The 12,814-nt window shown below is 43.1% G+C and overlaps 1 protein-coding gene across 1 annotated transcript in view; it reads right to left on the bottom strand.

Annotated features, from left to right (window-relative positions):
• Window positions 1–5,100, bottom strand: part of LOC126101021 (quinone oxidoreductase-like protein 1) — a 133,635-nt gene extending 128,535 nt beyond the window's left edge. The window contains exon 1 of the mRNA XM_049911688.1: window positions 4,880–5,100. Coding sequence (XP_049767645.1) covers window positions 4,880–4,957 — 78 coding nt within the window. The 5' untranslated portion in view covers window positions 4,958–5,100. The remainder of the gene's footprint in view (window positions 1–4,879) is intronic.
• Window positions 5,101–12,814: the final 7,714 nt, after the last annotated feature.

Below are 12,814 nucleotides of genomic sequence, written 5' to 3'. Positions count from 1 at the left end.
AAGTGTTCAAAAATGTAAAACTGTGCATGTCACAAAACAAAACAAAAAATAGTATCCTATGACTGTAATATAAGTGAGTCACTGTTGGAATCAGTAACTCATAAAAATACCTGGGTGTATCTTAGTACGGATATGAAACAGAATTATCACAGTCTCATTTGTGGATGAAGCAGCCTTTGGTTTATTGGTTCTAAAATACTGTTCAAATGTGTAAGGCACCCATACCAAACAGGACTAACATGGGATATTGAACAAATACAGAGAAGGGCAGCATGAATGTTCACCCATGTTGACCCATGGGAAAGTCTCACAGAGATACTGAAGGAACTGAACTGGCAGACTCTCGAAGAGAGACAAACTACCCTGAAAAATCTATTAACGAAGTTTCAAGAAACAGTTATACAACCCCATACATACCACTCACATAGGTATTGTACGGATAAGATTAGAATAATTACTGCATGCACAGAGTCAATGTGAATGGAACCCTAATTATTGACTATGTGCTATACAAAACTCCCTTACACCCCCCCCCCCCCCCCCCACCTTCCAAGATAAATGCTGTCCTGAAGCTTTAGATCTCCTCGTAGTCTCCATCCATAGATGCATCTGTGATGATGCTCATGTGAAAAGTCGATGTAGTGCCACTTCTATGTACAACATTGTTAGTGCCACATTACTATCAGTGCACCTCCCTCTACATCTGCTCATAAATGTAAATTCTCTCTCTCTCTCTCTCTCTCTCTCTCTCTCTCTCTCTCTCTCTCTCTCTCTCTCCCCCCCCCCCTCCCCTCCCTCCCCTTCACCATGATTCTGGCTCTGTGGACCTCGATTTAAAGCATGCCAATTTCAGTTCAACGGAAGCATCCGATTTTCTCCCGTCTGCTTTGACCCAAGACTTAAGGGTGTTGTGGTGTGGGACGTCCATAACGGCACGGAGTTTGAGTTGGTTGTGTTTGTAGATGTCGCCTTGTTGAGTTTGATGGCGCCCTGTGTGTGTGTGTGTGTGTGTGTGTGTGTGTGTGTTGGCCGACCACTTTGCAGTGCCGACATTTGTTGGTGGTAAGTACTTTTTTTTTTTTTTTTTTTTTTTCTAGAGCTGTAATGTTTTGTGTATTGAATGTGTTGATTATGTATGGATGTTTGACTTTTGAAATTTTGTGGTTTTGGTTTTCTTAGTTTTAGGTGGTGGGTTTTTTTGTATAAAACAGTTATGGTTGACCTATATAGTTCAAGGGAAATGACCGATTCTAATTTTCGTAGTTTTATATGTAGGTATTGGTGTTTTGGTATCGTCAGCTGTGGTCAAGAGAAATGCCCGATTTCCAATTTACGTAGTTTTTTGCTGTAGGCGTTGTGTTTTGGTATCGTCAGCAGCCATTGTGACCTATACAGGTCAAGAGAAGTGTCATTTTGTGTTTTGGGATAGTGGCGTCTTTTTTACTGTTATATTTAGCTTGTCCCCTCCCTAAAACCCACCAATTTCCCATGGCTGCCCCGTTACTTTGATTATATTTTAGGAGAGAGATGTTATTGTCTTATTTATACGTAGTTTCGTGTTTGTTGCCATGTGTATAAAGAGACATCATAGGCGCCATAATGGAGACCCTTAGAATAGCCATTTCCGCCATATTGATGATGACATGGTTCAAAGTAGACGAGTGGAGTCTGACACTCCCGTAATCCCCCAATTTCATCTGTTCTCCACTATCTTCTGAAGGCTTTCCAGATTGAAATCCATTACACGTGTGATGTCATCAATCCATCTCATTATTTGCAACACTCTTCTTCCACAGCACTGAGGTCATTTTCAGTGAATCATACCTTCTCATTAAGTGTCCAAAGTAAGTGAATCATACCTTCTCATTAAGTGTCCAAGGTAATCAGGTTTCGCATCAGTATCAAACCTTCCACAGTGCAATCTGATTTTATTTGCTGCAATACTGACCTATTCGTTCTCTTTGTAGTCTATGGAACTCAGAGTTTCCTCCAACATCACAACTCAAAACGATTCTATTTTTTGCTGTGCAGCCTATCTTATGTCCACATCTCACATCCATACATCACAAATGGAAAGATTATTGGCCTTACTATATGGATCTTCGGTTCTAAAATTATGTCTATCTCTTTCTATCAAGTAACAAGCATCTCTATTTTGTGGCTGCAGTCACCAACAACAGAAATCTGGGAGCTGAAACAAGAGAACATATAAACTATCTTCATTGTTTCTCCTCCTATATGCCATAAAGTGACAGCTGGAGTTGCCATAGTTTTTGTTTTCTTGACATTCAGCATTACACCACCCTTTGCATTTTCTTCCTTCACCTTCAATAAGAAGTTCATTAACCATTCTTCACTTTCTGCCTTCAAGATAGTATCATCAGCATGCCTAATGTCACTTACATGTATCCCATCTCTTTTACTTCTAGTGTCTTCCTCATCTAATCCAGCATCTCTCAATGTGCTTCTGAACACAGACTGAAAAATGTTACAGATATTGAATTCTAATTATAAATTTACATTTGGTATAGTCATAAATATTGATTTGTCCATTATCCAATGTGTTGTATTGCATATATGCGACTTACTGGATCAAATATAATACAACATGAAACGTTTAAGTTTCCATACAAGATATAATAAGCTAATTTACCACAAATCCCTTCTGGGTGGGTGTTCCAGTCCAATTTAATATCCAGGTAGATGCCTAACAATTTTACAGAGTTCTTGAGTTTATTATCAATATTTCTAGGGGAAAAGAAGATATGTTCCATTTTATTGTTGGTTATTGTCAACATATTTTCCTGGAAGAACCAACTTTCCTTTTCCATCACGGCTTCTTTCATTTTTCTGACAACATTTACACCTACATCACTGTTATGAGATGAAAGGGGTCGACCGAAGCGTCCAATCCCACCCGTCGGCTTTGACCCATGACGTAAGGCTGTTGTGGTGTGTGACGTCACGAAGGCGCGGAATTTAGTTTGTGAAAGTGGCGTGTTTGTAGGTGTTGTTCTGATGCGATCGGTGGTGCTCTCTGCTGGTGCGTTAGGTGATGTTTTTGGTTTAGTTTGCGAGTGTGGCGTTGTGTGTAAAATTTGATAAATTGCTTTCTATGTGTCTTTGGTAGGTATGGATATGACTGACAGGGTCAACAGAGTCCGGTTGTCAGCTATGATGGGGGACAGTGTGTTGTCTCTAATTAAATTTCTTCAACTATTCGGATTTTTGGATGAAGTCCTAAAGTGTTCAGTGTGCCGTGAAGAAATGAAGCTTACTTAAAGTTCAGGCGTCGGACCAGGGATGGCTGTATGTGTAGATGTCGTAAGGATAACATGTCAAGGGAAGTGTTCGATCCCAATGTGTGGCTGTGAATGTTGGTATTGGTATCGGAAGATGATTTTGAGCTATATAGGTCAAGGGAAGTGTCCGATTCCAGATGATATTGTGTTTAGTGGTATTTGGGGAGTTTTGTGATGTCGGTTATTTCGTTGTTTTGTATGGGGGTGGGTGTCTAACTCTGTTTATATTTAGTTTGTCCCCACCCAAACACCCCCCCCCCCCCCCCATTTTCCCGCGCTTGTCCCGTTAATGTTATTAGGGTTTTTGTGGAACGTGTGTGTGTGTTTTTCGATGTATTTTCGTCCTCATAATGTGTACCTAACGACTTTATATGCGCCATATTGGAATCGTGGTTTATGGTCGTTTCCGCCATATTTGTGACGTCATGGGTCAAAGCAAACGGGCGGGATCGGACGCTTCCGTATTTCCGATGAAAGCTACATCATTAGCGCACATCACAAATTTACATGCTAATAAATTAAGAAAATCTTTCATATAGAAAATTAACAAGTGGGTTCCAGCAAAGAGCCTTGTTAGACTACCTATATTATTTTGAAAAGGTCAGATTTTTGTATCTAAACTTTTACTTAGTTTCTGCTTGTTTAATCTGATTTCAGTGGCGCTAACTGTTCTAGTTGTTCGACGTATTTCTGATTTCTTATTTCAAATACTAAGTGAGACAGTGTCAAAAGCCTTGGTTAGATCTATTAGTGTGGCTAAAGTGCTCTGCCTACTTTAAAGTCCAAATAACTTCTTGAAATGTCTCAATTGTTGACAACCTACTTCGTAATTCATACTGCACCTTGCTTAATGGTTTGATTAATTAAGTAAACGCCATTTAACTGGTCTTTCGTTACAAGTTGAATAATCTCCAATATTATTGATACTATTGCTATAGGACTGTAATTTTGGATTGAATTTCCACCTCCACTTTTATACGGGTAAGACAATTGTCAGTTCCAGTCAGACATTATAGCTGTTACTACTGCAGGAAAGCAGACTGCATTTAGTACCTAGAATTTTCTTTGGTTAAAATTGAACAGTCACGGCTGTCTTCAGTTCTGAAGTAGCGATCTAACTTAATCCAACATATCCCTAGGATGGATTGCTCTAACCAAAACTTTAACAGCACAATTAGCTCGGGTTCTTGTGAGCTGAGACGTCTATCCAAATTGTCGTTTAAATTATTTTCATTTGATATGAGTAAATTACCGCAATTTCAGAAACTATCTACAAAACACTATCTGGACATTACGGAAAAAGAGACCTAAGGAGCGTCACCCATCAGCACTGGAAAAATAACACAAGTCGTGGTAAGGTGCCCCCCAAACTGACTGAATTGAAAATTGAGGTGCAACAATAAACTGTTATAAAATGTAACGTCGGATACACTGTCAACAAGTCAGTAGCCACATCTTGCATTAAGTATATCTTAATTTCATATTCGATGCCATTTCAGTAGCTACTGGGGAAACTATTGGAGACCGACAATGATATAGCCACGAAGTCATCACTTAGAAAACTAAATGCAACTCACCTCTTCGAGAAATATACGAGGAACACAAGAATCATTTTTTTCTATGAAAACTGACTTGGCTGATTTTGGTCGCGGCATGTTACGCAGGTTATCAAAAATCCCAAAACCATTTCGCTAACAACACATTATCCTACCGCCCTTACGAGGCAGCTACTGCCCCCCACAATTCGAGTTTGACAGTAGTCAGGAAGCAAAACAATATGTAGTTGCCCACCAGCGATTCTACTCGATGTGTTCTTCGGTATAGACAACCTCTGAAACGACCACAAGCTACGAGCGACTAAAGTGAGTACGGTACAACTGGCGCTCGGGAGAGATCGACCCATTAAATATGGCGCAAACGTAAACATTAGGCTACATTACAAGTCTATCTGCCTGTTACCGCAACCTATATTTTACATTCACGTTTGTTACCTTCGCCAGCTCACAAACAGTTCATCACCTTTCCACCTAACCTAGTTCTTCGGCTACGCTACAGATCACTGTATCACTACAACGAAATCGATCGATTTCTACCGAACGCCAATTCGTACTCATTTTAGCGACATTCGCAAAAGAATCGGTCAATAACTTAGACGCTAGCCCACACACAACGGTCTGTCTGCGCAGACGTCTGCACATGTAATAATTCGCCGCAAATCTCGTGCATCCACATGACACTGTTTCAATCTATTGTCCGATTCTAATGACCTCGATGTCGACAGGATGATAAACCCTAACACTCTTACGTTCTCCCTTCAGTCTACCACGGGCTCGATGTCTGTCGGCAAGGACCGTACCATCAGTGGTAAACGGCTACTATTTCGCAATTTCAATTCAGACCACTAACTCGTAACGCATGAAATTCTGCTGTGGTCTGTGTTCGAAACTAGTTTAAAAAGAAATGTTAACAGAGGTGCAAACAACCATTTAAATTTTCAAGACAGTGGATCCTTAAGCAACAACGGACTTAAAATATTAAAACACCACAACTTTCACGGTGTACCTAACGACCTGGCGAAATTATTTGCAGATAGAAACGGAGAAATGTACTGACTCTTATAACTGTTCATATAATACTACAAACTATATGTATAAGGAGAGTACTTTCACGACATGAACGACTGATAGCGAAACTGAGATTTTTGGCAACAGGAAGAAGTGACGAAGATTTAAAATTTTCAACTGCACTATAATGTCCAAACGAGCACTGAGCGAAATAATACCTCACATATGGTAATCTATAACACTATCTTGAAGAAGGAGTAAATGGGAATAAATGTATTGACTCACAAGTATGAGAATGCCTACGCCCCTGAAGGCACTGGTGCAAGATATTCTGTATTTATTTTACACAATGTTCTGACTGCACTCTTCTTTAGAATAGATACTTTTTTAATTTTATTTACACTTGTTCAAAATATTATGGCACAGGACAGTACTCAGTGAAAGTATGCTACCAATTCCATATGCTGGTTAACATAATGAAAGAGATTTCTAAGTTCAAAGCAGGAAGAAATAGTAATTTGGTATAATTCCACAACTTTTAAAAAAAATACAGTTTATCTGTTTGTTGTAGAGTCACCTACTCTTATTTTCACCATTACAGAATTATATGCGCCTGCTTTCTTATATCCACTGCTGTTGTCCTTCTTCTTAACTTTCCACAAACGTATATGGTGCATATGTTTTTCAATAAAATTCGCAGTAAGCACTGATGCATATCAACTGTTTTAGAATTCAAAGTACCATGATATCAGTTTAACTTTTGTACAACTGCAATAAGAGAAAAATACGGCGGTAACAATGAGGAATAAATGAACGCAGGAGTTTCTGCATTAACTGGGTTTGAGTATCTTGAACAAATGAAGTCGCATGAATGTTACATTGACGACATCAATATCAACTCTCTGGAATTCCTCTTGCTGATCACCGATTGTTTAACACACTTAATGTTCTTAACTTCTCATGCTGGATGTTTTTCATCTGATTTTTAACTGCATACCTCCTTCTTGAAGAAACTGTCTGATACTGACATGGTCCATAATACACTCCTGGAAATGGAAGAAAGAACACATTGACACCGGTGTGTCAGACCCACCATACTTGCTCCGGACACTGCGAGAGGGCTGTACAAGCAATGATCACACGCACGGCACAGCGGACACACCAGGAACCGCGGTGTTGGCCGTCGAATGGCGCTAGCTGCGCAGCATTTGTGCACCGCCGCCGTCAGTGTCAGCCAGTTTGCCGTGGCATACGGAGCTCCATCGCAGTCTTTAACACTGGTAGCATGCCGCGACAGCGTGGACGTGAACCGTGTGTGCAGTTGACGGACTTTGAGCGAGGGCGTATAGTGGGCATGCGGGGGCCAGGTGGACGTACCGCCGAATTGCTCAACACGTGGGGCGTGAGGTCTCCACAGTACATCGATGTTGTCGCCAGTGGTCGGCGGAAGGTGCACGTGTCCGTCGACCTGGGACCGGACCGCAGCGACGCACGGATGCACGCCAAGACCGTAGGATTCTACGCAGTGCCGTAGGGGACCGCACCACCACTTCCCAGCAAATTAGGGACACTGTTGTTCCTGGGGTATCGGCGAGGACCATTCGCAACCGTCTCCATGAAGCTGGGCTACGGTCCCGCACACCATTAGGCCGTCTTCCGCTCACGCCCCAACATCGTGCAGCCCGCCTCCAGTGGTGTCGCGACAGGCGTGAATGGAGGGACGAATGGAGACGTGTCGTCTTCAGCGATGAGAGTCGCTTCTGCCTTGGTGCCAATGATGGTCGTATGCATGTTTGGCGCCGTGCAGGTGAGTGCCACAATCAGGACTGCATACGACCGAGGACACAGGGCCAACACCCGGCATCATGGTGTGGGGAGCGATCTCCTACACTTGCCGTACACCACTGGTGATTGTCGAGGGGACACTGAATAGTGCACGGTACATCCAAACCGTCATCGAACCCATCGTTCTACCATTCCTAGACCGGCAAGGGAACTTGCTGTTCCAACAGGACAATGCACGTCCGCATGTATCCCGTGCCACCCAACGTGCTCTAGAAGGTGTAAGTCAACTACCCTGGCCAGCAAGATCTCCGGATCTGTCCCCCACTGAGCATGTTTGGGACTTGATGAAGCGTCGTCTCACGCGGTCTGCACGTCCAGCACGAACGCTGGTCCAACTGAGGCGCCAGGTGGAAATAGCATGGCAAGCCGTTCCACAGGACTACATCACATGATCACACTGACAGAACCACAGGCACATAGACACAGGCAACAGAGCATGCACAATGTCGGCACTAGTACAGTGTATATCCACCTTTCGCAGCAATGCAGGCTGCTATTCTCCCATGGGGACGATCGTAGAGATGCTGGATGTAGTCCTGTGGAACGGCTTGCCATGCCATTTCCACCTGGCGCCTCAGTTGGACCAGCGTTCGTGCTGGACGTGCAGACCGCGTGAGATGACGCTTCATCCAGTCCCAAACATGCTCAATGGGGGACAGATCCGGAGATCTTGCTGGCCAGGGTAGTTGACTTACACCTTCTAGAGCACGTTGGGTGGCACGGGATACATGCGGACGTGCATTGTCCTGTTGGAACAGCAAGTTCCCTTGCCGGTCTAGGAATGGTAGAACGATGGGTTCGATGACGGTTTGGATGTACCGTGCACTATTCAGTGTCCCCTCGACAATCACCAGTGGTGTACGGCCAGTGTAGGAGATCGCTCCCCACACCATGATGCCGGGTGTTGGCCCTGTGTGCCTCGGTCGTACGCAGTCCTGATTGTGGCGCTCACCTGCACGGCGCCAAACACGCATACGACCCTCATTGGCACCAAGGCAGAAGCGACTCTCATCGCTGAAGACGACACGTCTCCATTCGTCCCTCCATTCACGCCTGTCGTGACACCACTGGAGGCGGGCTGCACGATGTTGGGGCGTGAGCGGAAGACGGCCTAACGGTGTGCGGGACCGTAGCCCAGCTTCATGGAGACGGTTGCGAATGGTCCTCGCCGATACCCCAGGAGCAACAGTGTCCCTAATTTGCTGGGAAGTGGCGGTGCGGTCCCGTACGGCACTGCGTGGGATCCTACGGTCTTGGCGTGCATCCGTGCGTCGCTGCGGTCCGGTCCCAGGTCGACGGGCACGTGCACCTTCCGCCGACCACTGGCGACAACATCGATGTACTGTGGAGACCTCACGCCCCACGTGTTGAGCAATTCGGCGGTACGTCCACCCGGCCTCCCGCATGCCCACTATACGCCCTCGCTCAAAGTCCGTCAACTGCACATACGGTTCACGTCCACACTGTCGCGGCATGCTACCAGTGTTAAAGACTGCGATGGAGCTCCATATGCCACGGCAAACTGGCTGACACTGACGGCGGCCGTGCACAAATGCTGCGCAGCTAGCGCCATTCGACGGCCAACACCGCGGTTCCTGCTGTGTCCGCTGTGCCGTGCGTGTGATCATTGCTTGTACAGCCCTCTCGCAGTGTCCGGAGCAAGTATGGTGGGTCTGACACACCGGTGTCAATGTGTTCTTTTTTCCATTTCCAGGAGTGTATTTATGTGGAAAAAGAACTACAGTTCATAGTTAGGAGTTATATGATTTCTTTGAGTGCAAAAAAACATTTTGAACTTTCAGTAGTGGAGTTAAAAGTGTAATGCTGTGTTTATATAGGTTTCGTAATGGTGATGTCGAAACCTTTTTCACTAAATTAATACAAATGTTGGACAAAATATGTAATCCTAAAGTACATATTATTATTTGTGGAGATTTAAATATCAATATGCTGAAAATGGGTGATGTCAGCACCAGGTTCTTGAATATCTTGTACAGTTATGGTATCTCACAATGGGTAACAAATGCAACAATAGTAACCAAACGCTCATCTTCAATAATTGACCATATTCTGACAGATATTAACCACAAATGCTGTGAATTAACTGGAAAAACCTTGGGATATCAGACCACTTTGGTCAAAGTGATGACTGGCCCGACGTGGTCAGAGGTATATACAGGGTGTTCCAAAAAGACCGGTATATTTGAAACGGCAATAAAAACTAAACGAGCAGCGATAGAAATACACCATTTGTTGCAATATGCTTGGGACAACAGTACATTTTCAGGCGGACAAACTTTCGAAATCATAGTAGTTACAATTTTCAACAACAGATGGCGCTGCAAGTGATGTGAAAGATATAAAAGACAACGCAGTCTGTGGGTGCGCCATTCGGTACGTCGTCTTTCTGCTGTAAGCGTGTGCTGTTCACAACATGCAAGTGTGCTGTAGACAACATGGTTTAGTCCTTAGAACAGAGGATTTTTCTGTTGTTGGAATTCCACCGCCTAGAACACAGTGTTGTTGCAACAAGACGAAGTTTTCAACGGAGGTTTAATGTAACCAAAGGACCGAAAAGCGATACAATAAAGGATCTGTTTGAAAAATTTCAACGGACTGGGAACGTGACGGATGAACGTGCTGGAAAGGTAGGGCGACCGTGTACGGCAACCACAGAGGGCAACGCGCAGCTAGTGCAGCAGGTGATCCAACAGCGGCCTCAGGTTTCCGTTCGCCGTGTTGCAGCTGCGGTCCAAATGACGCCGACGTCCACGTATCGTCTCATGCGCCAGAGTTTACACCTCTATCCATACAAAATTCAAACGTGGCAACCCCTCAGCGCCGCTACCATTGCTGCACGAGAGACTTTCGCTAACGATATAGTGCACAGGATTGATGACGGCGATATGCATGTGGGCAGCATTTGGTTTACTGACTAAGCTTATTTTTACCTGGACGGCTTCGTCAATAAACAGAACTGCCGCATATGGGGAACCGAAAAGCCCCGTGTTGCAGTCCCATCGTCCCTGCATCCTCAAAAAGTACTGGTCTGGGCCGCCATTTCTTCCAAAGGAATCATTGGCCCATTTTTCAGATCCGAAACGATTACTGCATCACGCTATCTGGACATTCTTTGTGAATTTGTGGCGGTACAAACTGCCTTAGACGACACTGCGAACACCTCGTGGTTTATGCAAGATGGTGCCCGGCCACATCGCACGGCCGACGTCTTTAATTTCCTGAATGAATATTTCGATGATCGTGTGATTGCTTTGGGCTATCCGAAACATACAGGAGGCAGCGTGGATTGGCCTCCCTATTCGCCAGACATGAACCCCTGTGACTTCTTTCTGTGGGGACACTTGAAATACCAGGTGTACCGCCAGAATCCAGAAACAATTGAACAGATGAAGCAGTACATCTCATCTGCATGTGAAGCCATTCCGCCAGACACGTTGTCAAAGGTTTCGGGTAATTTCATTCAGAGACTACGCCATATTATTGCTACGCATGGTGGATATGTGGAAAATATCGTACTATAGAGTTTCCCAGACTGCAGCGCCATCTGTTGTTGAAAATTGTAACTACTGTAATTTCGAAAGTTTGTCTGCCTGAAAATGTACTGTTGTCCCAAGCATATTGCAACAAACGGTGTATTTCTATCGCTGCTCGTTTAGTTTTTATTGCCGTTTCAAATATACCGGTCATTTTTGAAACGCCCTGTATATGGGAACACAAGTAAATGAAAAATTCAACAAATTCATGAATATATTCAAGTTAAAATTTGAGGAAACATTTCCTAAAGTAGTACTTTTTGTTGGGGAGACTTTGGTAACAAAAGGTGTCAGAAAATCCTCTGAAACACTCAAATATCTGAGATCTATCAAAAATGATAAGAGTGACCCAGCCTTTTTACAGTTTTTTCTCAGGTACAAGAGGACATACAGAAAACTGTTAAGGAGCAAAGAGAATCCCAGATGAAAAGACCATACAGAACTCAAACAATAAAAGCAGAGCCATTTGGAATATAGTAAAAACGGAAACTGGTAACTCAAAATCGTAGCAGATGAACATAAAAATTAGAAATAAAGGTAGTTTAATAGATAATCCTATGAGCCTGGCAAACTTTATAAACAACTACTTTAGTAATATAGCAACAAAACTGCAAGGAAACCTTCCTGAAACACAACACACAATGGCAAAGAACTAAGTATCTCAAACAATGCTACTGCTACCCACCAATGGAGAGGACATCAGTAGTGCTGTACATTTCAAGAGTATATCATCCACAGGTTTAGATGAAGTTCCAATGTGTATACCAAAAGACTGCACTAGCAGCGTAAAAGAACCCTTAGCAGACATTATAATAAATAAGTCGTTCTCATCAGTTTGCTTGCCTAATTATCTTCCCATACACAAAAAAGGTGAAACAGAAAATATAGAGAATTACAAACCATTTTCATTGCCGTCTTCTTTTTCAAAAATAATAGAAACTATTATGAAAAACAGACTTATGGACTACTTAAATAAATACCAACTCCTATGCAAAGAACAGTTTGGTTTCAGGATTGGAAAGGGAATAGAGGCAGCTACAGAAAAATTTACAAGAGTAGTTCTAGAAGCTCTAGATAAAGGAGACCAAGTAACAGGCATTTTCCTATATCTCAGTAAAGCATTTTATACAGTTGATCATGAAATACTACTAGGTAAACTTAAAGTACTAGGAATCAGGGGGGTTGTAACTAAATGGTTTAGATCTTACCTTGTAGGCAGAGTGCAGAGGGTGGAGATATCTCAAATTTCAACTAGCTCAAAATATTTAGTGAAACACCTTTCAGATGAAGAATATTTGAACACTAGTACCTCAAGGGAGTGTGTTAGGCCCAGTAGTATTTCTTATTTATATTAATGACTTCCCACAGTGGGTAATGCAAGGAGAAACAGTGTTATTTGCTGATGACAGCAATATAATAATTACAGACAGGACACTAGAAATGTTAAATGTAAAAGCTGAAAAGGCACTTATGGCAGTTCACAACTGGTCAAATAACAACAAAGTAACCCTTAATGTGAAAAAGATTAATAACATAAACTTCTATATAA

This window comes from Schistocerca cancellata, chromosome 9 (genome assembly GCF_023864275.1).
Source record: "Schistocerca cancellata isolate TAMUIC-IGC-003103 chromosome 9, iqSchCanc2.1, whole genome shotgun sequence".
NCBI lineage: Eukaryota > Metazoa > Arthropoda > Insecta > Orthoptera > Acrididae > Schistocerca > Schistocerca cancellata.
This window is presented reverse-complemented; position numbering and strand designations above follow the sequence as displayed.